Source organism: Eptatretus burgeri, chromosome 5 (assembly GCF_056783735.1).
Source record: "Eptatretus burgeri isolate ZD-2024b chromosome 5, Ebu_testis_v1, whole genome shotgun sequence".
Taxonomy (NCBI): domain Eukaryota; kingdom Metazoa; phylum Chordata; class Myxini; order Myxiniformes; family Myxinidae; genus Eptatretus; species Eptatretus burgeri.
The window spans coordinates 96092840-96120146 of record NC_140965.1 but is presented as its reverse complement, the minus strand read 5'-3'; the positions used below and the strand labels follow the sequence as shown (position 1 = coordinate 96120146).

At 41.0% G+C, this 27307-nt stretch overlaps 1 protein-coding gene across 18 annotated transcripts in view; it reads left to right on the top strand.

The window, feature by feature from the left end:
• LOC147027002 (sorbin and SH3 domain-containing protein 1-like) overlaps positions 1–27307 on the top strand; it is a 419639-nt gene that overhangs the window by 250388 nt on the left and 141944 nt on the right. For all 18 annotated transcript variants that reach the window (XM_085882987.1, XM_085882986.1, XM_085883002.1 and 15 more), the window contains one exon: positions 14631–14745. In XM_085882987.1, the coding sequence (XP_085739113.1) occupies positions 14631–14745 (115 nt within the window). The remainder of the gene's footprint in view (positions 1–14630; positions 14746–27307) is intronic.

The window sequence follows — 27307 nt, the reverse complement described above, 5'->3', positions numbered from 1 at the left end:
CAGCCATATTGGATTGAAGGAAAAATATTAAATAATGTTTACTCTGGAACTGCTGCATCAATGAATGTGAATCTTCACAATTATGATCCAGCAGACATGTGAAATGTACTTTTTAAATTCCAAACCGATCAGCCACAAGTTCTGGCAGCCATAATTATTTAATTATTTGAATCTGAGAACTTTAACAATTTTTTTAATTTTTTTTTTTGCATAAGGCTCACTTGGCTGTGCTGCATGCATTTGAGGGTACAGGAGTGGCAATTAAATTTATCCCCATGATGACTTCAGGCGAAATGGTCAACTGTTTACAAAAATGAATGGAACGTGGCCTGTTCCTCAGTGCATAATTTGTGAATTCCACGTCGTAGAGAAACGTTTGGGGCCTCATTAGACTCAGGGGAATCCCGCTTTACCCTCTGCACTGATGGTGTCCACATTTATTATTTTGTGTTCAACTTATTTTAACACCAATGCAATTGATACCGACTATGTATTCAGGAAAAAGGGCTAACTGCTGATATAATAAATACATTGAATGTGGCATGTTACTGGGTCCATAACTCATCGATCCACATAGTAGAGAGATGTATGGGGGCTTTCGATTACTCGGTGGAGTTCAGGTTCTCTCTGTGGACCCATGGTGACATCTGTGGACCTCTGTGGACCCGCACATTTATTAGATGGTGTTCAGATAATTTAAACGCCAATTCAGTTGATACCAACGATGTCCCCAGGAAAAGGGCTAACTGAATAGTGCATATGTAACAAATATATTGAACATTTTGTGTTACTCGGTTCATAGTTCGTCGGTCCCATGTTGTATCAAAGCCGGACGTCTTGGTACCCGGTCATCACTGCCAGCAGTTATAAAGTGGCAGTTCTACTTTGTTTTTTTTTGCTATACATATTATATTATGTTATATTATATTTTATTATATTGTATTATATTATTATGCATTAGTAAAATCCACTTACCACGGAAAATATTCAGGAAACTGTGTGGATTTTTTTTTACAGTTCATAACATATCGGTCATCAACACTAATTACATGAATGTGAATTACAAGAAACAACAAAAAAGTTGCAATTTAGTGAATATGTGAAATTATTTTCCATCAGCTTGTTCCCCTGCATGAAAGTCAAATAATGGGTTCAGAATGGTGCCAAGGAAGCAACTTTCAACAGAACAGCATGTGAAGATCCAAAGTCTGTAATAAACACATTGTGAAGAAAATAGAAGAAAAGCTGAAGATCTACAATGGAATAAATACACTTCACAACGTCTCAAATAAACTGGCTCAGTTCAAGACAAGAAAAGGCCAGGAATACCCAGAAGAATCTCTCCAAGGCAAGAAAAGTACTTGAAGTTGCTCGGCTTATGTGATAGAAGAAAATCAAGTCAGTAGCTGATAAATTAAATGACAGCAGGCCTGAACATTAAAATCTCATGCTGCACTGTGTGCAGAAGACTGATTCCAGCACATCTCCATGACAGAGTTGCAGCAAAGAAACCACAGAATATGGCAAAAAGAATGAAATTTGTGAGGCAACACCAAGGTTGGGTGATTGAACAATGGAATTGGGTACTCTGGTCTGATGAATCGAAGTTTGAACTTTTTGAATCTAAGGGACACCAGATTGTACGCCAAAGACCGAGAGAACGTAATGACATGCAATGTTTGCAGCGTACTGTTAAACATGGTGGATGTTATGTGACTGTCTGGGGTTGTACTGTATCTCAGCTTTTGGTGTCGGGAAATTTGTTAAAATCAATGGGATACTGGCAAAAGAGAAGTACAAGCAGATACTGCAGCACCATGCAGTTCCAAATGGAAATTGTTTAATTGGAAAAGGATTCATTGTCCAAAAAGATAATGATCCAAAACACACTTCCAATATAGTAAAACAATATTTGGAGAACAAGGTTACAGCTGGTGTGCTCCTACCATTGGAATGGTCACCCCAGTCAGGACATGAGTCCAATCGAGGCCATTTGGGATGACCCTGATGCAGAAAAAAACAAGAGGAACCCAACTAACCTTACAGAATGGTGGAATGTGTGTTAAGATATTTGGCACAATATTCCTGTGAGAGTACTTCAGTCATATACATAAAGCATGGGTAAAAGAGTGATGGCACTCAAGAAGGCAAAGGGTGGACACACAAAATACTGACTGATATTATTAAATGACACTGTTTTTGTTATTTACTGAAGCAGTTTGTTTCGTGCACAGTTGTATAGACTGTAAATTTACAATAATTGGCCTACTGGATGGTCTAAACTCTAAAGGGATTCACACTTGCCCGTAAGCTGTCTAGCCTGTATTTGAATCCCGACCCGGCTATAAACTGTCATTCCGGTGTCTTACAGGCAGGTTGATTCATCAATGTGTGTTGCCGTCCCACTGATGGATGTTAAATGTCCATCCGATGGCATACCGTCTGTCAGCATTCGTTGATGGATGTTAAGGATCCCATGGTGTCCTTCGTGAAGAGTGGCCAAGCTATCGCCGGCACCCTGAACAAATTCCAAATTCCTGCCCTAACCAGCAGAGAGCATTGCCTCAGTGGCACAGCTGCACCCTCAGCTAAAGATGCTACCCCGCAGCCTTGTGCTGCATACGAATGAAGAAGATTTAAATGAAAAACACATTTGACTGTTATCACTGATAATTTGATGATTTTACCCTAAAGTATTGATGTCATTGGAATAGCCCAAGCGTTTGCACAGTACTGTACATTCTGGGGACCATTTGAATTTGAGAAAATTTGAATTAGTGAGATTTATTTCCTTACTTATTTATTTTTTCTTTATTTCGAACCATCACTTATATCTGTGTTGCATTCGTCAATTAATATCTGTATCCATTCATTTATGCAACTTTGTTCCACTGAGCTTCAATTGAAGCTTCCAAAAACTCACAATTATGACCTTAATGGACCTACGAACATGAAATTGAACGCAGGGAAATCAGCGAGATTTTACATGGATGCATGCATATACACTCATATGCACACACATACATGCACACGTGTATTTTCCCAAGAAACACTCCTTTGTATGCTTCTCCTTTTCCTCCCTTTATAAGGGGTGAGGTTTGATGGAACCAAGCTTCTGCCCTGTCTCGACCAAAAGACTCCTCGACTTTACCTGTCCTCTGCCAACTCTATCCACTCTCCAATCACCACACCCCCCCCCCCACCTTACTGATATCTCTCCTCATGCAATCCTCCCATCTCAACTGCGGTCTACCCTCTTTTCCTCCTACCTTGCTCCCTCAACCTATCTGCTTTCTTTGCCATTCTCACTGACTCCGTTCGCACCAATTGTCCAGCCCATCTCAGCCGGCTTTTTAACAATCTCAAAATGTCAAGCTCGTCTGCACACTAATCTCCTCCCTCAGTTTATCCATCATCCCTCTATTCACCCTCTTCACTCCCGTAATCTGCCTGGCCCAGTTCTTCTCGCAGATCTGCAACCTCTGTTGTTGTCTCTCTGCCAGTGCCATCATTTAAAGACCGTAAAGGTAGATTGGCATCACACAAGACATCAAAACTTTCCCTTTCAATTTCCTTGATATATTTCTGTCGACCATTACTCCCTCCATCCTCTATTCATTCGCACCCACCTGAATCCTCTTCCAAACCTCTGTCTCAGACTTATCACCCCCAGTCATTGTTCCCCCCAGATACTCAAACTTATTTCTTTGTCTGCTCTCCCTCCCCTCCAACCTGATAGTCATTTATTTTCACTGTTGCCCAATCCACATCACCTCAGTCTTCTTCATACTTTTCTTCAGCCCATGTTGCTCAAATGCCTTCATCCACTCCCCCAGTACTTCCTACATCTCCAATTTACTCTCCGACAGAACAGCCAAATCATAAACATACAACATCCTCCCCAGAATGCCTTTCATATTTACCCTACTGCTTACCAGCTACATCACCATGATAAACATGAGTGGGCTGAGAGCTTCCCTGCCTCAAACCGATGTTCACACTGAACTCCTCCGACGTCCTTGGACCAACCAACACTTTTCCCTTTGTTTCCTTGTGCATACTGTACCTTCCACCAACCTAACTACAGCTTACGGCACTCCCATCCATCTAAGTGTCCCAATCACTATCTCTCTCAGGACAATTGCATAGGCCTTCTCCAGGTCCACAAATCCCAATGCCATTTCAACCTTGCACCTTCAATCTCTTCTCCATCAGATTTATGTGTGACCATCCCATGCGTCATCTGTTACTCTTTCTAAACCCTGTTGCTCTTTGCTGATCTCATCTCCATGCTTTTCCTTATCCTCCTGTACAGAATCCTCTCTAGTCCCCTCATGACATGACTTTGGAGTGTAATTCCCCTGTACTTCCATGGATCTTGAACATCACCCTTCCTCTTTCATATTTGCACAATCATCCCTGTCCTCCAATCCTCCAGAATCCAAACCTCTCTCATGCACATATTAAACAGCCTCTTCTTCCAACTGACTCCGACTTCTCACACAGCAACTATCATCTCTGTACGTACCTCATTAATAGCTGGTGCTCTCCCCTTCTTCATCCTATTTCATGCTGTCCACACCTCCTCTGTGATCTCCACCAACTCCACTTCCCCTTGATATAACAGGGAAGCTCCAGCTCACCACTGCTTTCTCCCTGGTTAAACAGCTCCTTCAAATATCCTTTTCTTCCCACCTTTTCTTCCCAAATATCCTTCCCATCATCCTCTTCCAACTTGTTTCCACCTTCTCTTCCATATCATTCCTCGCCTTATCCACAGCTCTCATTGCTGCTTTCTTCTTTTGCCCATGCAGATGCAGCAACCGTACATCCGGCTGCCTCTCTCGATCCTTGATCTTCTCTATCCTCTTCAAGACCTCTTTCTTTTCACCAACTGCCACTGCTACTTCTTCCATCCACCATACCTGTTTTCTATCCCTCGGTGAAGCACCCTTTCCTGATGTCCATCCAAACAAAACTTCTGCAGTTCCCCTAAACGCCTCTCCATACTTCATCCACTCCTCCTCCAAACCTTCAGCTTCTTCGTTAAGTTCCACATACCTAGCTCTCAAGCTCATCTTGTACTCAATGGCGATGTTGTCCCTGCACTTCCCCCATCTAATTATCTTCTGACCTCTGCTCTGAACTTCCCTCCTTTTTTCATGCATATAACAAACACCAGTGGCTTGTACTGGGTGTTAACTTGTTCTCTTGCCACTGCCTTACAATCCTTCATCCCCCACAACTATCGCTTCTTCACCACCAACAAATCTAGTTCTGTTCTATGTTGTCCACTCCGATAAGTAATTTTGTGGCTGTCCCGCTTCTGAAAGAACGAACCAGCTGTGGCCATCCATTCCTTGCCATCAGCTCCACCAGCTCTCAACCCTCTCTATTCCTTGTTCCCCAACCAAATTTTCCAATGCATTCCTCTTCACCCGGTTCTGTTAATTCTACATGGGCGCTGAAGTACCCTGCAATTAATGTCATCACCGAGAGCTCAACCATTCCCATCATCCTTGCCAGAGCAATCCTGAACTCCTGCTTTTCCGAATCAGTCATTCCCGTCTAATGCCCATATACTGACATTTGCCTCTGTATTGCCAACCATGCCATAAGATAACTATCTGTCCCTCTCATCTTTCCACTCTGACCACCTGCTTGCTGATTTCTTCCGACACTATTATTCCCACATCATTACTCCTCCTGTCACATCTCCTGTGTGCAATCAATATCTTGTATCCTCCTTCCAACCTCCTCATTCTATCCCCTTTCCATTTGATCTCCTGCAAGCACAACACGCATATAGGACTCATAATACAAGACGGAATAAATTAATAGAAGCACAAATGGCAGCTGTACGAGGAAGTGAGAAAATTATATATTTGTTTTGAGCCCCATGTTGGATGAGGGGTTACTCCTCAGTGCCTATAATTGGCAAGTGTGTCACCTCGTTTATTACTTCTTATGCTCTCTGTGAGTTGTGTTGGTTTTTCCTGTGATTGCATTCACGACAAAAAATATATTATTTGCTTGTCTCAGAACTTTTTATCATCGGTATAAAGTTTTTAGTCTTCAAATCCATCTGTTTGAAATTCCCCTCATTTTGATGATTACTTTGAGACTTTCAAAAGGTCTCAGGACAAGTGACTCGTAATATTCCAAGAAACGTTAATTTTTTGATTTCTAAAAATATAAGCACATATAATTAGAAAGTATGTGTGTGTATATGTATGTATGTATATATATATATATATATATATATATATATATATATATATATATATATATATATATATATATATATATATATATATATATATATATATCCTTCCCATCATCAAATCAATTCCATTGGGATATATATATATATATGTATATATATATATATATATATATATATATATATATATATATATATATATATATATATATATATATATATATATATTAAAATATCCTTCCCATCATCAAATCAAATCCATTGGTATGTATATATATATATATATATATATATATATATATATATATATATATATATATATATATATATATATATATATATATATATATATATATATATATATATATATATATATATATATATATATATTACGGATTCGCGCCCGCCGGCGTGCTGACGGCCACGTAACTCGAATCGCGGCACGTCGCCCACCGGACGGACAATCCAGTCGTGACCCTCTCGGACTAACGCCGGGAACCAGTCAAGGGTGGACCTTTCGGTCTCACCGCGATCGAGCCAATCGGCCCCCGCGTGGGATCGGGTTGCTCGCCAAATTCGACCTACCTAAGTACCCACACGGAGGGTAGACCGGGCGATCGCACCTCGCCGCAGGTCGACTTCGGACACGGGCCACTTAAGCGACCCGTTCCGTACTATCGGGATAACCGAGCGGTGTTATCGTCGGCCTCGACGGTTCGATTAATTATCGGGCGTATTCAGCCCACTACCAACCCTTTACGTGAAGCAAGATGAGGATTCAATGAAAGAAATGACGAAGCGAAGCGGGAAAACAGTTCAACATAAAGCACATTTATTCGCGATGAACGGAAAGCACACATATTCAATTCCACCAAAAGCACACAGAAAAGAAGAAGACAAAAAGCAAATGCGACAATGCAGATCTAATACCGACTACGCGAGCACACAGCAACACTTATACAATTTTACTTCACAGACGGCGCCGACAACACACATCCAAAACCAAGAAAAAGAACACCCTCAAGGATGAGGCGGGCCTGGGGCCGAGACCGGGTCGGGCCTACCCGTCTGATGATGAGACGCGGAGCGGCGGTGGTGCCTCAACTCCGCGGGCCTCGCGGACAGTGTCCGGCAGGGGGTGGGAAGGGGGCCCCCTTTGTCGCACTATCTCAGCGCGGGGGGAAACAGGAGGGGGGTTGCTGATGCTCGGGGAAAGGAGGATTTAACCCTGTCTCGGGTCCCGCGGCGAGCGTCTCCTCCACCACCTCGGTCGCGTTGCTGGCCTCTCTGGTGTGCAGCTCCCGGCACCGACGCGAGCACCCCCTCGTCTGCCTTCGCCGCCGCCGCCTCTCCACAGCTCCGTCCTCTTCACTCCGACTCCGCGAACTCCCAACTGCACTCTTCCTCCTGCGAACTGAACTCCTCTCAACTTCCACTCGCCTCGACTGACGAACGCGGTCGCTTATATAAGCCCCGTGGCTTCGCCTTTGACCCCCTGCCTTCGACCTTTCACCTCGCTCCCCATTGGCCCGAGAAAAAGTGGGCGTGAATGCTTTTTGATCCATGAATTTGCATATAGCGACCGCCCTCCAACGCCCTGGAGGCGGGGCCAAATCGCCCCTCGCTCACCGATTGGACGGAACAAAAGTGGGCGTGAGTCGTTTTTGATCCGTTTTTCTGCGGAAAGTCCGTGGTTTTGTACACGCTGTTCGGCGCGCGCCCTGCACGAGTCCAATACCGGTACCCACAAGCGGCGCAAGAACGGTGGCGATGCGACGGTTGCGAGGTGTGACGGTAAAGGTCGTGGCTGTTGTGGTGAAGCGGCGTTGTGGTGGGTGGTTGATGTTGTGATGACTGTTGAGACGTGGTTGGTGGTGGTAAAGATGGTGGCTGGTCCAAAATAAAGATAGTAAAAGAAAAACGGCTATCCTGAAGAGTCGCAGCACGCATAAATGACATTTATTCCCTCTAGACCACGGGTTTGGGCCTAACTACACATATACTTACCGAGATATCTCACCTAAGGGACCTGAATGGTGGTTTGCGAATTTGGTCAACCACAACAATATATATACATATATATATATATATATATATTAATATATATATATATCGATTTTAAATATATATATATATATATAGATATATTTATTTATATATATATATAGATATATATATTTAATATATATATATATAGATATATTTATTTATATATATATAGATATATATTTAAATATATATATATATATATATATATATATATTTCTTAATTAAAAGTACTTACGGATGGAAAACAAAGTTTGTGTTTCTTACATGATTTTAGGTATTTTGTAACAAAAACTTATAAACGGCCCCGCATATGTTTGTATGCTTTTGTGTTCAGCATGCCTCAGAGATATTGCATGAGAGGTGTGTGTGTGTGTGTGTGTGTGTGTGTGTGTGTGTGTGTGTGTGTGTGTGTGTGTGTGTGTGTGTGTGTGTGTGTGTGTGTGTGTGTGTGTGTGTGTGTGTGTGTCGTTGGTTGTTATCTCCATTGGTGGGTTTGAGTTGATGGAACAAAGTCCTTCCAGGACTCAAAGTATCCACCTCTGCTTCGGTAAGGGATCACAGTTCATGGACCAAGCTGTTCAACTTTGTTGTTCTCAGAGTTTTGTTCTGAGAGCTCTTTTCAGGATCGTCACTGAGCCCCGGCCTGCCTCCGATTGTAGTTTGTTTGTGGTAATATTCCTGCAGATGGTTTGAAAAATCTCAGTGAGGTTCTTCTTTACTATCCCTGCTGCTAAGAGTATCACCGGTGCAATTTTGATGCTCTTCAGCTTCCAACATCTCTTAATCTCATTTTTGAGGTCCTGGTATTTGGTCATTTCTTGATTTCTGCGTTATTTAAACCAAAACCGCTGGGTATTGATATCTCAATCAGCAATGCTGTCTTTTCCTTTTTGTTCTTGAGAACGATGCTCGGTCTCAAGGCTTTGTTTTCTATGTTCATGCTCGATGGGATCATTAGGTCGGACGTGAGCATGACATACTCATTTTCAATGATTGCCCTTGGTTTGTGTTTCCATGAGTTTGATGGAACTGGGATGTTGAAATTTTTACGGATATACAAATGAATTGCTTACTTTGTTGTGCCATTGTGTGTAAAGTTGTTCTGATAAGCATTTTTTTGTATCCCAAAAGTCGGTGACTTGTACTTTTTGTTTCTGTCTTATAGAACCTGCACTTGTCCGTCTGGCTCAGTCCCGCCATCTTTTAAAATCCATTGGTGTGGTGCCCTAGTTCTTGGGCATTTATTATTATCCATTCCCTGTCCCAGTCGAGCTTACCTCTTCTTAGCCATTCCAATGAGCCTTCTTTGTCTATCCAAACTCGGTCCAATTTTTTTTTTGTACTTTCCTGCTCTTTTGTCGTTCTCCCAGTTTTTGGTGTATATTTGTTGATATGTATTTTTATATATTTATTTTGTCTTTTTGCAATTGTTGAGGCTGTATTTGTTGCTGTTTCATTTTCCTGTGCAGTCGCTTCTATTTTTGAGATTTTTTTGCAAGGTGAATTAGTGATACTTTTTCAGGATTGTTGTGTTCATGTTTGTTTGCAAATTGAATCCTGTTGAGTATTTCACATACTCAGCTAGTCGTACACTCGTTGCTCTGTGTACCTGGTTGAGTTCCATCAGGCCGCTCCCTCCCTCTCATCTTGGCAGGTGTGTGTTTTCTGTGTGTGCGATTTCTGTTATTCTGCCCTAAATATAATGGATCGACATCTATTCACCTCTCCATTCTTTTTCTCTCTACTCTCTTTCCTCCCTTCTCTCATGTGTCATTCCTCACTATCCATATTGCATTTGAATATAACTGTTACAATATACGGATGAAACCACACGGAATTTAATGCATTTCTTCACTCTCTCGGAACACTTTTTCTGATTTTGATTAATGCCGGTGTTGGAAGAAAGAAGTTCCACTATTTCACAAACTATTTTCAAATACAATCATGATGGCTCAAGTGAGATAATAAATATACATACATGGTTGCTGGCTTGTTTGCTTGTCAGTGTTATGGGCCAGTTTTCATATATTTTATTGCATTTCAGTTTTATTAAATGATAGTGACAATCAAGCAGCCACAGTATATTTGGACGAATTGGGCGAATCACAGGTCTTAATTTATAGTGGTAGCTTGGTGTTGGCTTAACGGTAAAGGTGGCTGGCTTCTGATCTTAAGATTTTAGGGTCTTGAGTTTGAGCCCCTTTTTCTATTGAAATAACACCAAGTGGGTTGTCAGCCTGTAATCCTTCCAAGGTCATCAAAATGAGTACCAGCTTCCTGGTAACAGGGGCACTGCATCAGCACCACAGCTACGCTTTCAGAAAATGATGCAACCAGCAGCGATAGGCTGCGTATGAAACAACAACATCAATATTTATAGTGGTATTCATTACATTGCTTATCAAAGCTTATCAAAGTCCAGTCCAATCAAAGGTTTGTTTATGTCAACCCTTTCCCTGTCCACTACTAATGTAGGGTGACATTCATCATGTTTCTATGACGATTATGAGGATCCTCTTTGTGCTGACAGGTGGATAGGGCTGCCGATGCAAGACACACATGATCATCTCAATGACAGAGTTTTTAATTTTACAATTATGAGTATATATCCAGTCGATGGCGTAATGGTTAGTGTCCACTCTGAGTCTGGGTAGTCTGCAGTTCAAACACCTGCCGAGTCATGCCAAAGTCAGTGCTGTTTCCTTGCTTGACATGAAGCTTTTAAAAAGGATAGAGCATGGACAAACAACTAGCATTTGGCAACCATTGCACAAGCTTAATGGGCGTCATGGGCTTAGTGGCCTCCTGTGTTTACGTTCCTTGGAAGTGAATTGATATAATTTTTATTATCATTTTAATAATTAGGAAGAAACAAGAATATATGTCCCAATTATACTGTATATACTTATATTTCCTATACAGAATGGAAATTAAAATGCAAAGGGTCTACAGTCTTCATGGGGCTACACCGAGTGTAAGAAGTAGTCACTTGATCGGGTGATCCAACTTGTTGAAAATATACGCTGTGTCATGAAAAATTGTGAGAAGGACCCATGGATTTTCTTAACAATTCATTAAATAAACAGGACATTGCTTCACGGATGTGAACCACCATACGAAGCAAGGAGAAGCTGACGTTTCGGGCATTAACCTATTGTCAGTGCATATAAGAGGGTTAATGCTTCTTCTTACCACTGTTGTTCCCATTACCTTGATAAACATCCTGTTCATTTCATCCATCATTATACCTAACCAGCAACACATATTGACAAATTTTCTGAATAGGCCTTCTTGTCCCCCTAGCCATAGTTCAAACACACGTGTATCCAATGCTAAATCTGTTTTAATTACATTAGTTATGCCACTACTCTCCAGGCCAGGTGCAATTCCTGAGAACTTCAGAGATTGGGATGTTCAGCCAGCTGTGGAATTACAAAGCAATCTTACGGTGTGTTTTGCATTTAGTGCATCAATACAATTGCGTATCCTGATAAATCCTTCCTCGAACTCCCGATTACATTTGCCACCGATCAGTGTACGAGACACATTGCTCATAGTTACATGAGAGCTTCGACCATCTCAATTATCATTTCTTAGTTTATTTTTGATTAATGCTTGAAAATATTGGTACGGTAAAGAGGTTTCCAACGACATAATTGGATGAAATGCAAGACAGTTACAATCATTTTTATGGGTTCCACTGATGAAGATTTCCGTGATTTGAACAACCGGTACATTTGTGGTTTCATACAACATATCCAATTTGCTGAAAATCTTTCTCCAGTGGTACAGCCAGAGTTATTTTTGCTGCTGTATGTTTTTCACCACTTTTGTTTTTATAAACAACAGACTAACGTGATGGACACCATTGTCTGCTTAACCACCCCTTTGAGGACTGATTTTCATTATCATTTCCTCCTGTGATTTCACTTGGATCCTTCAGCCAACCCAAGTGAATGATAACTATAAATAATATTTTGGGCTTATTTGATAAACAGAAACAATAACAACAAAGGCTGGACATTTAAAGCCTTGGGGCATCTTCAGTACCCATCATGCTCTGGGAAAATGACATTGACTAAACTGGATATTTTGTCCTACACCCAGGCATTGTGGGACCTCAGCATTTACTTTCAGGCTCGAATGTAATCGATAACAGGCACGCTTACTGATTGGATGTTTTTGTTATTGATATAATTATTATTATTTGTATTGATTGTATTTTGTTCCCTTTTCGGTCAACCTTCAAGCAGCTGATCATCGGTGAGATATCATGCGATAATGTCTCTGGTGCGTAAGGGAGTTGGCTTTAAAATTGAGTACAGTATCGTTATTGTTTTTTTTTAATTCGTTAATCCCCATGGAGGAGCCTTGACGTGCATTTCCTGCAGAACAAGTACTGTACTATACAAGTCTGGAGACAGCGATGGTTCACGAGCAATGTACACGGTTCGCCTTTTTTATTTTTTGACCTTCGAGGGGACGCCACGGGTAAACTGGTGGGAATCGGGAAAAACGTAAATGATGAAAGTTGTAGTACTCGAAGAGCACTACTTGCATACCAACTTTCATTCAAAACAGTTGAAAACCCGAGGAGCTCGATGCCCAATTTATTTATTTTTTTGACATTTTCTAAGTTTGTGACCCTGTGACCTTCAGCTTGGGACGAAAATGAAAAATCGAGCTCCGTGGGGCTATGCAGGTGCCATTGTGCTAACCAAACACCAAAACCCCTGCCAGATTCGACAAACCCCCTCTGAGAAGATGTAACTTGAAATTGGCTACCAAATAAAAACACATGTATTTTGGGCTTGGGTCCGCCGATAATGGGCACAGCATGCCCATTCTCAGGAAAACACAACTAGATCATGATATAAACCTCCCACCCAAATTTTATCAGGATCGGATCAAAACCCACGGAGGATATCTCAAAACCCATAGCAGGATATCTCAAAACACACACACATAACGAATATAGTGGTCACTTCCTGACTTGTGAACCAATATATATATATATATATATATATATATATATATATATATATATATATATATATATATATATATATATATATATATATATATATATATATATTAGGAGAACTTGGTGTTATTTTACAGGCATTATAAAAACATTAGTGAAGCCAAGCACAGATGTCGATCTGATTAATTATGGAACGGTAATACAAATGCAGAGTTAATTTGTTCAGAAACCCCATCACAGGGAAAAGAAGGAAAAGGAATTCTGATTTAATTTCACTACCAGCCAGACTTGGTGGCATAATGGTTAGAGTGTCCGCCCTGAGTCTGGGAGTTCGTCGGTTTGAACCCAACCTCCAGTCGAGTCACACCAAAGACTTTAATAGTGATCCATACTATATCCTTGATTGATTCTTAGCATTTAAAAAGGAGAGAGCTCTCACAAGTAAGCGTAGGTTGGTAACTATTGCTTGGGCATGATGAGCCTAAAGGCCTCCAGTGTTCCAGTTTTATTGGGGTATCTTTGGTACCCATCATGTTGAAATTCCTTTCAAGGGAACTTAAATTATCTTATAATATGATACATGCTTTGTTAATTAATTAATAGATTAATTCATTACCTCCACCACCGAAGGTGGACAGAGGTTATGTACTCATCTCTGTCTGTCTGTGAGCAGGATATCTCAAAAAGTTATTGACGGATTCCGACGAAACTTAGTGGACAGGTTGGGTGTATGACAAGGACAAATTGATTTCATTTTGGTGAAGATCTGGATCTGGATCTGAATCCAGATACCAGAATTGTAAAAATGATTTGTCACCGTTGAGAGATAAGGCCAAAAACGATGATATTTCAAAACATTGTGGACGGCTTCGGACGAATCTTGGTGGATGAGTTGAGTTGGTGATAAGAACAAGCCAATTAGATTTTGGTTCAGTTCCAGATGTAGATTTGGCCTAGTGGGATACAAAACATGAACTGTTCAGCCTGATGGAGGTATGCACTCAACCGAGTGCCATTCTAAGTCATCCATTTATTTGTCTGTCTTTTCAGTGAAGTGGTAACCCTATGGTTCTCATGTACTCAGGGTGTTCTTACTTTATCATGATCCAGGCAGCAAAGGTAAACACTGTACTTTAGCTAAAATATGATTTTTTTTTTTTTCCAAGGCATCATTAATTAATGAAGACCTTTGTCCATTACTCAATTTGCTTGCACTTTAATGGTTTACGTTCCGCGATTCTCAATTTTGGTGACCTTTTCATGACATTTGAAGCAGTGACATGGAATGCCAGTTAAATTCCATGAAAGTGTTGCAAGATCCAATCAATGTGAAATATAACCCTCCAGCAATGACTGATGTTCTTTGATTGGCAGGAGTGAACAAGAGCCGTTCGTGAACCGCTCCGAAACCAGACAGTATCGCGCCGAGCCGCGAAGCATCTTTGAGTACGAGCCGGGAAAATCTTCTGTTCTTGAACAAGACCATTGTGTATGTACTTACACCTCTCATAGCTCTCCTTTTTTATTATTATTATTATTATTATTATTATTATTATTATTATTTTTATTATTATTATTATTATTAGTGCCACTGACTCAATGCTCTCCCTTTTACCCCCACCCCTTCCACCAAACACTGCAAAACCTTCATCACTTCCTATGCAATTGGAACCAAATTAATTTATTCCTTCATTTTGGCATTTACATTGCCATGGGACTGTACTATAGAAAGACCCATGCTTGTTAAATTTACTCACAAACACTCCAAATCTTCGTGCTGTTCGCTGCTCTTGCTGCATAAAGTTCACCGATCTGTTATGTGATGAACATGGGGTCAATGAATGTGACCGTTATTAAATTAGGGTTTGTTCTTAGTATTATTGAGGAACTTCAATATGCATGAATGGTCAGTAACTTGCCCTGAGTAGATTGCAGTCAAACATAGCCTAAGCTATCAAGTGTTGAAATTGCTGTGAATACTTTTAAAAACAAAATTAACTCCCTCGCAAGGTTTTTGCGTGTTATTTTTGGACAAAGAAGATGTATATATATATATATATATATATATATATATATATATATATATATATATATGTATATATATATATATATATATATATATATATATATATATATATATATATATGTATATATATATATATATGTATATATATATATATATATATATATATATATATATATATATATATATATATATATATATATATATATATATATATATATATTGAGGCAGAAAGGCACAGGTCGAATCCCATCACTTGAAATGCTGCAGGATATGTTAGCAACAAGTGTCATCTGCCACACCAAGTTCGGAGGTGAGGTTGCAGTCAGGATGGATAAATTAAACAAAAAGGTCTTCAGAGACGGAAGTGCCACACTGATGCCATCCTCGTGTCTGGTCTAATTTCGGGTTCAGAGTTGCTCCTTTTGGTTAATGGTTAAAGTGTCCACTCAGAGTCTGGGAAGTTGGCGGTTCAAACCCTGGCTGAGTCAAATAAAAGACTTAAAAGATGGTACGTACGTGCTGCTTTCTTGCTTGATGTTCAGCATTGAAAAGGTTAAGAACACAGACAATCACCAAAGGTTGGCATCCATGGGGAGGAGGCATTTCCTCCTTATATAATACCCCACTGAGTGTGGTGAGAAAAGAAGCACCATTGTTGTTACGCCGCTGGTATCCAGAGTACCCCAGGAAGGGAGTGCACACCACCCCCAAGCTCAGTGGCTTTGCTTGTCTCGTCTAACAGTCTTGTGGTGTGTGTGTGTGTGTGTGTGTGTGTGTGTGTGTGTGTGTGTGTGTGTGTGTGTGTGTGTGTGTGTGTGTGTGTGTGTGTGTGTGTGTGTGTGTGTGTGTGTGTGTGTGGTAGCACCACTATGAGCTTTAGATCATGTTAAAAAAAAAAATTAAACATATATATATATATATATATATATATATATATATATATATATATATATATATATATATATATATATATATATATATATCTTCTTCTTCTTCTTTCGGCTGCTCCCGTTAGGGGTCGCCACAGCGGATCATCCGTATGATCCACATAGTGATTTGGCCCATGTTTTACGCCGGATGCCCTTCCTGACGCAACCCTGGTCGCCTCTTACGACACAGGGATATGGTACACCTATTTTAACAGGGGTATACACCGGCCCAGTACACTGGTACTCATTTCGCCGACCTCGGAAGGATGACAGGCTGAGTCAACCCCCTGGTGTATTAATTCAGTGGCCCAACGTGGCCAGAACTCAGGACCTTTTGGATCCCAAGCCACTGCCCTAACCACTGCGCCAACACCAGGCATATATATATATATATATATATATATATATATATATATATATATATATATATATATATATATATATATATATACATACATACACACACAGCAACCTCCATCTTCATTTGCTTCATCTCTCCTCTTTCTCTTCTGCTTCCTTCCTCCACTCTCTGCCACAGGGGCTTTCCACCAATCTTGCCCCTGGGGTTTTACACCAATCTCGACTGGAACTTTCCACCAATTGCTCGGTCTTTCAAATTACAACCTCCTCTCCCTGGTGGGCAGCATTTTACATTGGCTTCTTACGTTAAAGAAACACTCAATGCATTGCATTTTAAGATACGAGCAGAGTACACACCCTCAAGCATGCAACACGTTCTTCTGACACATACCTTTACTTGGGTGGTGTACAGGTAACTGACAGCTCTGTGGAGGCAGAAAAAAAATAACCTGGGTTATGTGCATGAAGCAAAAACATACCTACTGCTTATAATTCAAAACACCTCACAGTGCAGGAAAACGTGTGGACAGGAATACTGTACTGTAAATGGTGGAGACTTGTAATACCCTCCCCCACCTGGAGGTGGTGCTATATGATACACATTTTCATAGAGAATTTGTGTCCTTCCCCCACCCCCCCTTCCCCAACACCCCTATTCATCAATCAGGGTCATGGTGATCCAAGGTAGCAACTCTGGATATAATCAGCCCAAAACTGCAGGATGAGTAGGACGACAAACGAACAAACAAACAAACAAACGCACAAACGCCAGTCCGTGAATTGTAGTAAGGATCCTAAAATCAAATGCTACGATACATGACATCTGCCGAAGTCCTTAATTGAATATTGCCACTCTCCTCACAAACGAAACAAGATGTATACATCATTTCTTATATTTCACTGGCGAGGTACCTGTGCTACGCATGGATGGAAGCCCAAAGTCTCAAAAAAAATGTTTTGAGAAATTTTATAACAGCCAGATGATGTATATGTTTCTAAAAGCGGTTATGAAAGTAAAAAGCAATTGGTTGTAAAAACGTCTGTTTGCCAACGTTTGCAATTGCTTGTGAAAGTGATGACCACCAGCCAACGCTGGGCCAACATTGGCCTGCTGGAAAAAAATCACGTCGGCCAAATGTCGGGACTGACAGTAGCCCAACGTTGGCCAAAGTGGGTGTGTTAGCTGGGTTATCACACATTTAGCACTTTTCTATATTATAAAGGCTGCTGGTTCACCATGATTGTGATCTTCTATACCCACATCAGACGTGGTGTGATGCACTGCCAGTGAGTGAATCACTGAGAGCCAGAGACCGGGCTGAATTGAGAGAACCAGTGAAAATTGAAATGGGGGTGAGAAGGGGAGGGGGGTGAGGAACGAGGGAACGCTCGCAAGATTGGGAAAGATGCGAGAAGTGGGAGAGCGAAGTTGTTTTGTGAATGGACCTTCAGACCTTCACCACCTTTTCCATGCGTCACAGTAATAATTACAACCTACGGTGAGGAAATGCTTCATTATAACATTTACCGAATCCGTTGCATGCTCAGAGACCATCCAATTATCACGTGTGCACATATGGCTGAAATACGAAGGGATTTCCAGGAAATATCACTCGCTTAAGCTTATTAATATACTTCCAGCATGACAATTAGCTGATAAATGATGAATAAAGGTAAAGTTTGAGGCCCCCCACCCACCTCTTCCCCACCCCCCACCCACTTCTCTTACCCCCCCCCCACCCACCTTTCTTACCCCCCCCCCCAAGATGAAGAGCCCCTGGCCTGTGCTCCTCTGGCACCGTTGTTAATCTGGGAATGACATGCAGGGACCCCAAACAAAAGTTCACAGAAAATTTGGTGGGGCCAGCACCAAAACTGTGGAAGTCGTCCTGTGTAAAATCAATCTACCTTTCTTGATGATGATGATTATGAAACTGATAACAATGACCATGGTTTACTGAGCCAGTAATGTTTCCACATGCAGTAAATGGTGAAACTGCGAATGCCGAACCCATGAATGAGTTCACATGCGGAGAGAGCGCAGCTTCGAACGGGTGGAAAATAAAAATCATTAACTGTATTGAGAAATTTATGAAACCTCCCACCCACATGAGGACACCCACTGGGACCCCAAAAGGTTCTCCAGAAAGTTTTGTGGGGCCAGCCTGAAAACAGAGGGAGTAGTTCGGGGACGGATGGACAGACAGACAGACAGACGCTCCTGCTTTTTTATATAGACCAGTGGGGGCACCCATGGAAATTCCATGGCTATGGACGTGTGTTCACCATATCCAAAATTATATCATTGACACAATTTAGTTGCTTCACATAATATGTTAATAATAATGAATATGCATCCGTGCACATGGGAAATACAGTTTATTTCTAAAAATTCCAAATATCAGATGAAAGTTTTTTAAAATTTAGAATTATTCTAACTCGGTATTCAATATCACCATAATATTTTGTGGTTGTTTCAACTTTTTCAGTGAATTGTACATCATTATGAGATCTTATTTGAAAAAGAATTTTTTTTGAAATGGGAATTTTTATAAACAAAACAGTAGTGAAAAGCATCAAAACAGCAGCAATGGTCTGTTCAATCACTGCAGCCAAATGTGTCGGAGTAATTCACCATTTTCTGTCGTGCCATCCTTTGGTTCACCTTCGTTCCAATCAATAATACCCTCCAATCAACTGTGGTCCACCTTCGTTTGTGGAAACACAGGCTGCGGTGAACCAGTTGAAACGGGGCAAAGCTCCAGGAATCTGTGGCATCCACGCTGAACTTCTCAAAGCTGGTGGAAATGCTGCACTCGTGTCGTTGCATGCAGTTCTGTGCTCTGCCTGGAACACAGGCATCATCCCAACTGACTGGAAGATGGGTCTTGTTGTCCCTCTGTGGAAAGGTAAGGGTGATCGCCAAGACTGCAATAACTACCGAGGGGTGACGCTACTCTCAGTGCCGGGCAAGGTCTTTGCTCAGATAATTCTGGATGGGGTTCGTCACCATCTGCTTGAGCACCAGCACCCAGAGCAGTCAGGCTTTACACCAAAGAGGTCAACGATTGACCGTATCCTTGCTCTTCAGGTTCTCACCAAACGCAGACGAGAGTTCCGGCAGGGGCTGCTTGCAGCCTGTGTTGATCTCTGTAAAGCATTTGATTCAGTGAATTAGGACGCCCTCTGGGGGATTCTTTGTGGGGTGCCATCAAAACTGATCTCTACTCTGGCACTGAGAGTGCTGTGAGATGTGGTGATACCATCTCTGACTAATTTTCAGTTGTTACTGGAGTTCTTCAGGGGTGTGTGCTGACCCCCACACTTTTCAGCACTTGTATGGACTGGATTCTGAGGAGTATGTCGGAGAGATCAAGCTGCGGTGCATTGTTTGGGAATTTCAAGATCTCCGACCTTGATTTCACAGATGATGCAGTCATCTTTGCGGAGACTCTCGATATATTTTTGGGGACCCTCGAGGTGCTGAATGAGGAGTCGGAGACGTTGGGTGTACGGATTTCCTGGGTCAAAACTACGATCCAGGCTTTCAATGACATTTTGGATGCTGTTTTCTTGTCTGTACTTGTTTTTGGTGAGGATGTTGAGGTCATGGAGGGATTCACTTACCTTGGCAGTGATATTCATGTCTATGCTGTCTGTAAGCCAGAGGTCAATAGACGTCTGGGTCTGGCCTGGGGAGTCACGAATTCACTGGATCATTGCGTGTGGCGCTGCCGGTATCTGTGCGGGAGGATGAAAGTCCGAGTCTTCGGGTCCTTGGTGCTTCCAGTCTTGCTCGATGGATGTGAGACTTGGACTCTGACCAGGGATCTGGGACGGATACTTAATTCCTTTGGTACCAGGTCTCTTTGGAGAATCCTTGGTTATCGCTGGTCAGACTTTGGGTCTAACGAGTGGTTGCCGAGAGAGACTCAAATAAGATTTGTTACCTGCATGGTCTGTGAGTGTCAGCTGTGGCTGTATGCACATGTGGCTCATTTTCCTGATGATGATCCTGCTCATGAGATTCTCTGAAAGAGGGAGCCTCATGAGTGGAGGAGGCCAATGGGCCAACCACATGCCTCATGGTTGCAGCAGGTTGATAAGCATCTCAAGGAGATGGGGATGGACCAGGAATCTGCCTAGGGGATGGCCAGATGGAGGCCTCCGGAGTACCGGCAGAAAGTGGATGCAGTGACGCACTGCTCTGGTGCATCCTTCCATACCTGACCTGACCTCACCTTTTAGCTCACCTGGACTTAAGTCTAGTGAGGTTATGCGATCGAGCAGTGGCTCTCGGTGAGTGAGTGCGTGAGTTAGTCAGTCCGTAAACACTTCACTCATTATCGCTTGAACAAAACACATGATTTTGATAAAACTCCCTCTCCCCCCCCCCACCCCCTCTCCTCCCATTTGCCATTACTGACTGCCTTTACCTTCACATCCTCAAATTGTTTAGCACGTGACAATGCAACATATAATTGACCATGGCTGAAGACAGGCTCTGGAAAGTAAATCCCAATTTTGTGTTATGTTTGACCTTGACTCTTGTTTCTTGAAAAAGAGAATGCCACGCAAACCGGAAATTGATGGCGTTTGAGTGCGAATGGTAGTGTTGTACCGGAAGGTGCAATACTAATCCTGGGTATAAATGTGCGTGTTCCTTTTTGACTGCCAGAAATGATTTCTGCGTCTATTATGTTTGGCAACAATCTTTTAACAACCAATCTTGTGCCAATGCACAGTCCCTGTTTAGGATCAAAGTTATGGAGTAACATGATGACATCGACTTTGAGATGAAGTTTGTGCAATGGCTTTCCCGAAGTAAATTGATTTCGGACTTCTGTGGAATAACTTCGTGCCTCTTGAGGGTCATCACAGACAACGGAATCAGCGCTGAAGTATGTCATTTCTTCCCCCATGAAATGCATCCAGTATGTCATCGTTGATCACAAATGTGGATTCATTCTTTGGGCACAGCACGGCTCATTGTGCCAGTGCATCACAGTTTGAATGGATTTTCGTCAAATTACTGAAAGCAGCCTCTGCTAAAGAAATGGTGTCTTCGACACAGATACGATCAGGCAGTCATATTCAATCTGAGTCAGGAATTGTTTCCACCATCCCATTTCCAATCGACAGCAACCATTTTGAGAATTCTTCATCATCATTAGCTCTCATGTTTGATGTGAAGTTTAGCTGTTTGAACTTTGGCCACAACTTGCTACGCTTGATGTATGTGGCGATGATTGCTGCAGGTGCAGTGCGAGGTACAACAGGCAAAACCTGCCTGAAGTCCCCACCAAGAAGTAAGACTTTTCCACCAAAAGGAATGTTGTTACAGGTTACATCCTGTAGACATAGATCAAACGCTGCTAAAGCATATGCTGGAGCCACAGGTGATGTCCTGTTCTTTTTATTTTAAGATATCCTGTTCACAGACAGGCATATGGACAAACAGACAGGCAGACAGACAGGGACGAAAACATAACCTTTATCTACCTTCGGTGGCAGAGATAATTAACAAAAGCTCCAGAATAAGATTTTCATGGTAGTTTTTTTTAAAGTGTGGTTCAGGTTGCAGCATCCCTTTTTGACCCAGTACTAAATGTAGAATTTTTAACATGGGCAACTTTGCAGATTCAAATTGAAGGTTGATCAGATTTGGAATGTTGAGCAGACAATAGCTATGCAATTATACGTGTCAGAATGTCCCACTGGAAGCTGCACTTCTTCCTTTGCAACTCCTGGATGGATAAACTTCTCAGCAATTTGAGAAAGAACCATTCAGGAAGCTTCGCTGATTGAGCAGTTACAGCACTGCCCATCATTATTATTTGTTCAGCCCAAGTAAGAACAGCCCTAATTCCACCAGACTCAGTAGTGTCTGGGACGTCAGCAGTTTGAACCCGATCCTGGCCGAGTCAAACCAAAGATTTAAAAAGTACGAGCTGCTTCCTTGCTTGGTGCTCATCATTTGAAAGGATAGAGCATGGATAAACCATAAGTTGGCAACCATACTGCAGGTTTTAGTGGGACAAATGGCCGCCTCCCTGTGTGAAGTTCCTTGTAAGGGAACTTATATTGTTATGATTATTATTATTATCTCCCAAGCAGCCATCAGCCTGGCTGGGGGCTTAGATTTTGGATGCTGTCAATGCATCCGTGCAGCTGTCTGGAGCCTCCACAAAATTACCACATGTATTTCTTTCATATACCGCACATGTGCAATAATATCCATCAAATGATTTTGGGATGGGGGGACACGATTTTATTGATGGGGGATTTTGGGATGGGGCGGGGGGGGGATGGGGGACGAAGCCAAAAGCCATGGGGGACATGATTTTACTTCTGAATTTTGGTAATTTGAAAAAAAAAACATTTACGAGAACAAATTGTACACGTAAGAACCATTATTTATTTACATATACATGCTTTACCACCATCACTACCAACACACAACTTTGAAATGATAATTTATTTATATACACTTTACCATCACCACTACCTCCATAACACCTTTAATTATTTATTTATAGACTAACATCTCCACCACCGACATACCACCTTAAATTATTTATATATTTATTTATGTACACATTACTTTATCCACGACTAAAACAGGACACAACTTTGAATAATATTTTATGTATACTGTATGTACTTACTATTCCACCACTGCTGCTGAGCTTAAATTATTTATTTCTTTATATACCTTTTACCATTCTTCTCCCAACATTCCACCTTGAATTATTTATTTATTTACACTTTACCATCTCCACCACCAACACACACCTTTTATTATCTTGCCAAAACGAAGTTTTTGCAAGATATGTTCGTCAGCTTGTATGTTTTTTTTTTTTTGTCTGTAATTGCGTATAAAAAATTCTGCAGAGCACAGTTGTCATTGGAAATTTTTGTAACTTCGCATATCAGAGGCCTATAGAGGTCCCTTTCAGCGCTTAAAATTTTGAAGGTCAAGGTCAAAGGTCAAGGTCACTTTGTCGCAAATCAGGGGAGTCGACGAAACCCTTATTTTTTGAGAAATTTTAATCGAATCGTCTCCAAACTTTATGGGAATGTAGTACATGGTCTGGCGCTCAGCTGATTAGTTTTTGGTGGCGATTGGCCTTGACCTTCATGGTTAGTGCCTGAGGTCAAACATATTTGACCCCAAGGTCAAATTTTCAAGTTTTAGGAACCATATCGTGTAGTACCTCAAATTGAACACCTCGATGAGTGCTTTCTAGATATGTCAAGCTTGAGACATTATGACGTCATTTGGTGACGTTATGAGGCAAACACATATTTTTCATGGTTACTCTGTAGAACGATTCTCATCAGAATCTCTCGTAGGCAGATATTCCTCAAGGAGTCGCTCCTGGTGGATAGCAGCTCTGTTCACCTCAGTGTGACCTTAAAGAAGTCACACGTGGTCACCTTTTGGCAAGATACAGGTCACCCTGCGGGTGACATTGGTTTATTTATTTATCGATTATATACACTACTATCGCTGCTGCCAACATACCACCTTGAATTATTTATTTATTTCTATAATAATTTACCTTTCCACATCCTTTCGTTATTGATTTGTACGTTTGTTTATTTTATTTATTTACTCATCTAAATGTAAAATCTGCACATCCCATTTTATGGTGCAGTTGTCCTCTATGTGAGCTTACATCAATGTTGTTATGATAGGGCTCCTCCACATGGGTATGTCAGTCTACAGGTAGACAGCTCCTCAAAACCTTCATTGGAGAATTGCATGAGGCTAGAGCTTTGCAGTGATTTCTACAATGTCAAATGATTAAGCGGTTCCAGAGAAAACATTTAATATTTTCTTCAATTCAAGAAGGCTGCCAAACCATGGGACCTTTCAATTATTCCTTAACAAACTTGTACACCCAAGGCTTGGGGAATATTTGTGTGAAGTTTTCCCTCGATCTGTCCTGCCATTCTGGAAAAGAATATTTTTTATAGGTTTTCGGGTAAATCCAATATGGTTGCCAAAGCATGTGACCTATGATGTTATATGTGTGAACCTTTTGTTCCTCATGGATAAGCGGTCATATGTGTAAAGTTTTGCCTCAATCTGTTCAACCACTTCAGAGAAGAAGATTTTTGAAGGTTTATTTTAAAAAACCAATATGGCTGCCGAATCACATGACCGATGACATCATTTTTTTTCTTTTTCTGGAGACTATTTTATCCTTAGATGACCCTCAAAAATTTTCATACTGATTAGTTGTATCATTCTGCATATGCAATTATGACATCATAACAAAGGCACCTCTGACATCATACAAATCGCACTTATTCCCCATCAGGAGTACGTGATAGGTGCCAAGTTTCAATTTTTTTCTTGGTGAGGTTTCAGAGATTGAGAGGTCCAAAGTTTTTCGGTTTTTCCAACATGACTGCCACACCATATGGCATATGATGTCATAATTATCATTATAACATTCTGCATGAGTAGTCACTCCTATGCTGAAAATTTTGTCTCAATATGACAAGCGGTTGCAGAGAAAAACCCTAAAGTTCTGTGCGGACAGACAGACAGACAAACAAACAGCCAAACGGATCCAAATACAATACGCTCTCCTTTGGCGAGGGTAACTGGAGGGCTGCGCTTGGAGATCGCTGTTGAAATGAGAGCGAGAGAAGAACCTTCAGAGTTTAGGCTTTATTCCATTTGATTGGAGCCGCTTCTGTGGGCACACCGGGGAATACAGGTTCAGCTAGGAGTACATAAGCAGTAACGTATACATGTGCGATTAATCATTGCAGACTAAATCCGCGTAAGCACGGAGTTCGATATAATCTCCATTCTCACCAGTCAATGAGCACCTTCAGTCAACGAGCATCAAGTGAACAGCCGATGTAAATGGCAATGCCCCGGGGACAATCACTCCGTGCCGCGGAGACCTCCCCTTATACGCGAGACGCACAACATGTGATCCCGCGTCATGTCCCTCAATTCACCTCAATTCACCACAGCTGTTAGTTCCTGGTATAGCCAACTCATAATATTAGCCAATTGGTAGCATTTGGCTTTCATCATGAAAAATAAATAAATAAATAATGGTAAATTAAATAATTGAAAATTTAAAAAAAAAAATTTTTAATATTAAAGAATTAAAAATGAAAAAAACAAATAGAATTAAAAAAACAAAATTGAAAATTAAATGAATATAAAATAATTACATGATTGGACATTTGAAAAAAATTTAAACACAAGTGCAGTAATTCAAAACTGGGGAAAAATAGTTGAAAAAGTAAATAATTAAGTAATAGTAAAAATATTCTTCAAAAAGCTGGACACTACGGACACCAAGATGAAACACTTAATGCCCCTCTCTGGGAACCATAGGCTTCATTGCAGAACTCAAATTGATATGAACTTTTGAAATAGTTCTTTACCATTAAAACTGGCACATTAAAAAAGATGATCATCACTTTAAAGTTCCGCATATGTACGGTTGGTTTGTCGATTTCATGTTTTGCACCAATACTAAACATTTAAGTGTTTGTATTATCTTTTAAAAAAAAGAATTATTTGCATAATTCTTAATCTTTATCATGTTTTTCTTGTAGTCTGCTGGATTTCCTTTTTGGCATCGAGAGTCGAGTCCTTATTAAATCCCATGCCAGGATTTGCGTTCAGCCATTTTTGCTGGAAAGCCTGCTGTTTATGTTACCACGGCTGACATCTGTGTCTTACAATGGGATAATCAAATGTGCAGAGCCCATTGCAAACCAGGTTGCAGCAGAGACAGTTTGTAATCAAGATAATCTCAGCACTGTAGTGAGAGCATGGGATGCAAGTTATCACAAAAAGATTGTTTTGACTCGAATTGATCTTGCAGAATCTTGATGTTTAAAAACAAAAAAAATTGGCTCACAGAAGAGCAAAATGGGAGAAGCATTTCAACTGACACCTGAGAGAATAAGGGGACAAGCAAACGGTCAAAAGACATACAGACGTGACCTGTAAGAAAAGGTGGGATGCACTGTGATGTAAGCTGGCATTGAAAATAGAGGTGATTTGCCAACTGGGGAAATGTTAGCATCAACGGAATGCAGGTAAGTAAGAGACTTGCACTTTGAAAGGGTGACAATAAGGAGGTTTCTGGATAAACACATTCAACTGAATAGAGCAGGCTGAAAGGATGGCCCAGAGGCAGGGAGTGAGGGTAGGGGGCGAGGGATGGCAAATTACAATGCTATATATGTTCAAATATAGTCTACACAGTCTAAGGCATAGTTATCATTGTATCCAAAAATTCTGAATACCACAGAAAGTTTGAATTAACTGTTCTTTAAGGATATAAAATTGTAATCATTTTCTTTCATTGTTCCATTTTTAGAGAAATATTCCAAATGTACAAGGGGAGTGTGAACATTTCGTCAATTTGTATGATTAGCAAAACCTTTTCTTTGTTGTATTCCACAAAAATTTTAAGTTTTTTTTTTGACAAATGCAGAGGGTTTTACTTTGATTTTTCTACTTCTGTGTTCTGCTTTGGGTTTTTCACCTCATCGGCAGTCAGGATGGCCTCGGCTTTAGGGGTATGCACACTCACCTCTGAGATGTCGAGCCTGGGTTTGAATCTTGGCCAAGCAATAAATTATCATCCTGCTGTTTCACAGGCAGGGGATTCATCATTGTGTGTGTGCCATCCCTCAGATTATTTTTTTTATATACATTGTCAAGGTTAGTATGAGAGAGGAGG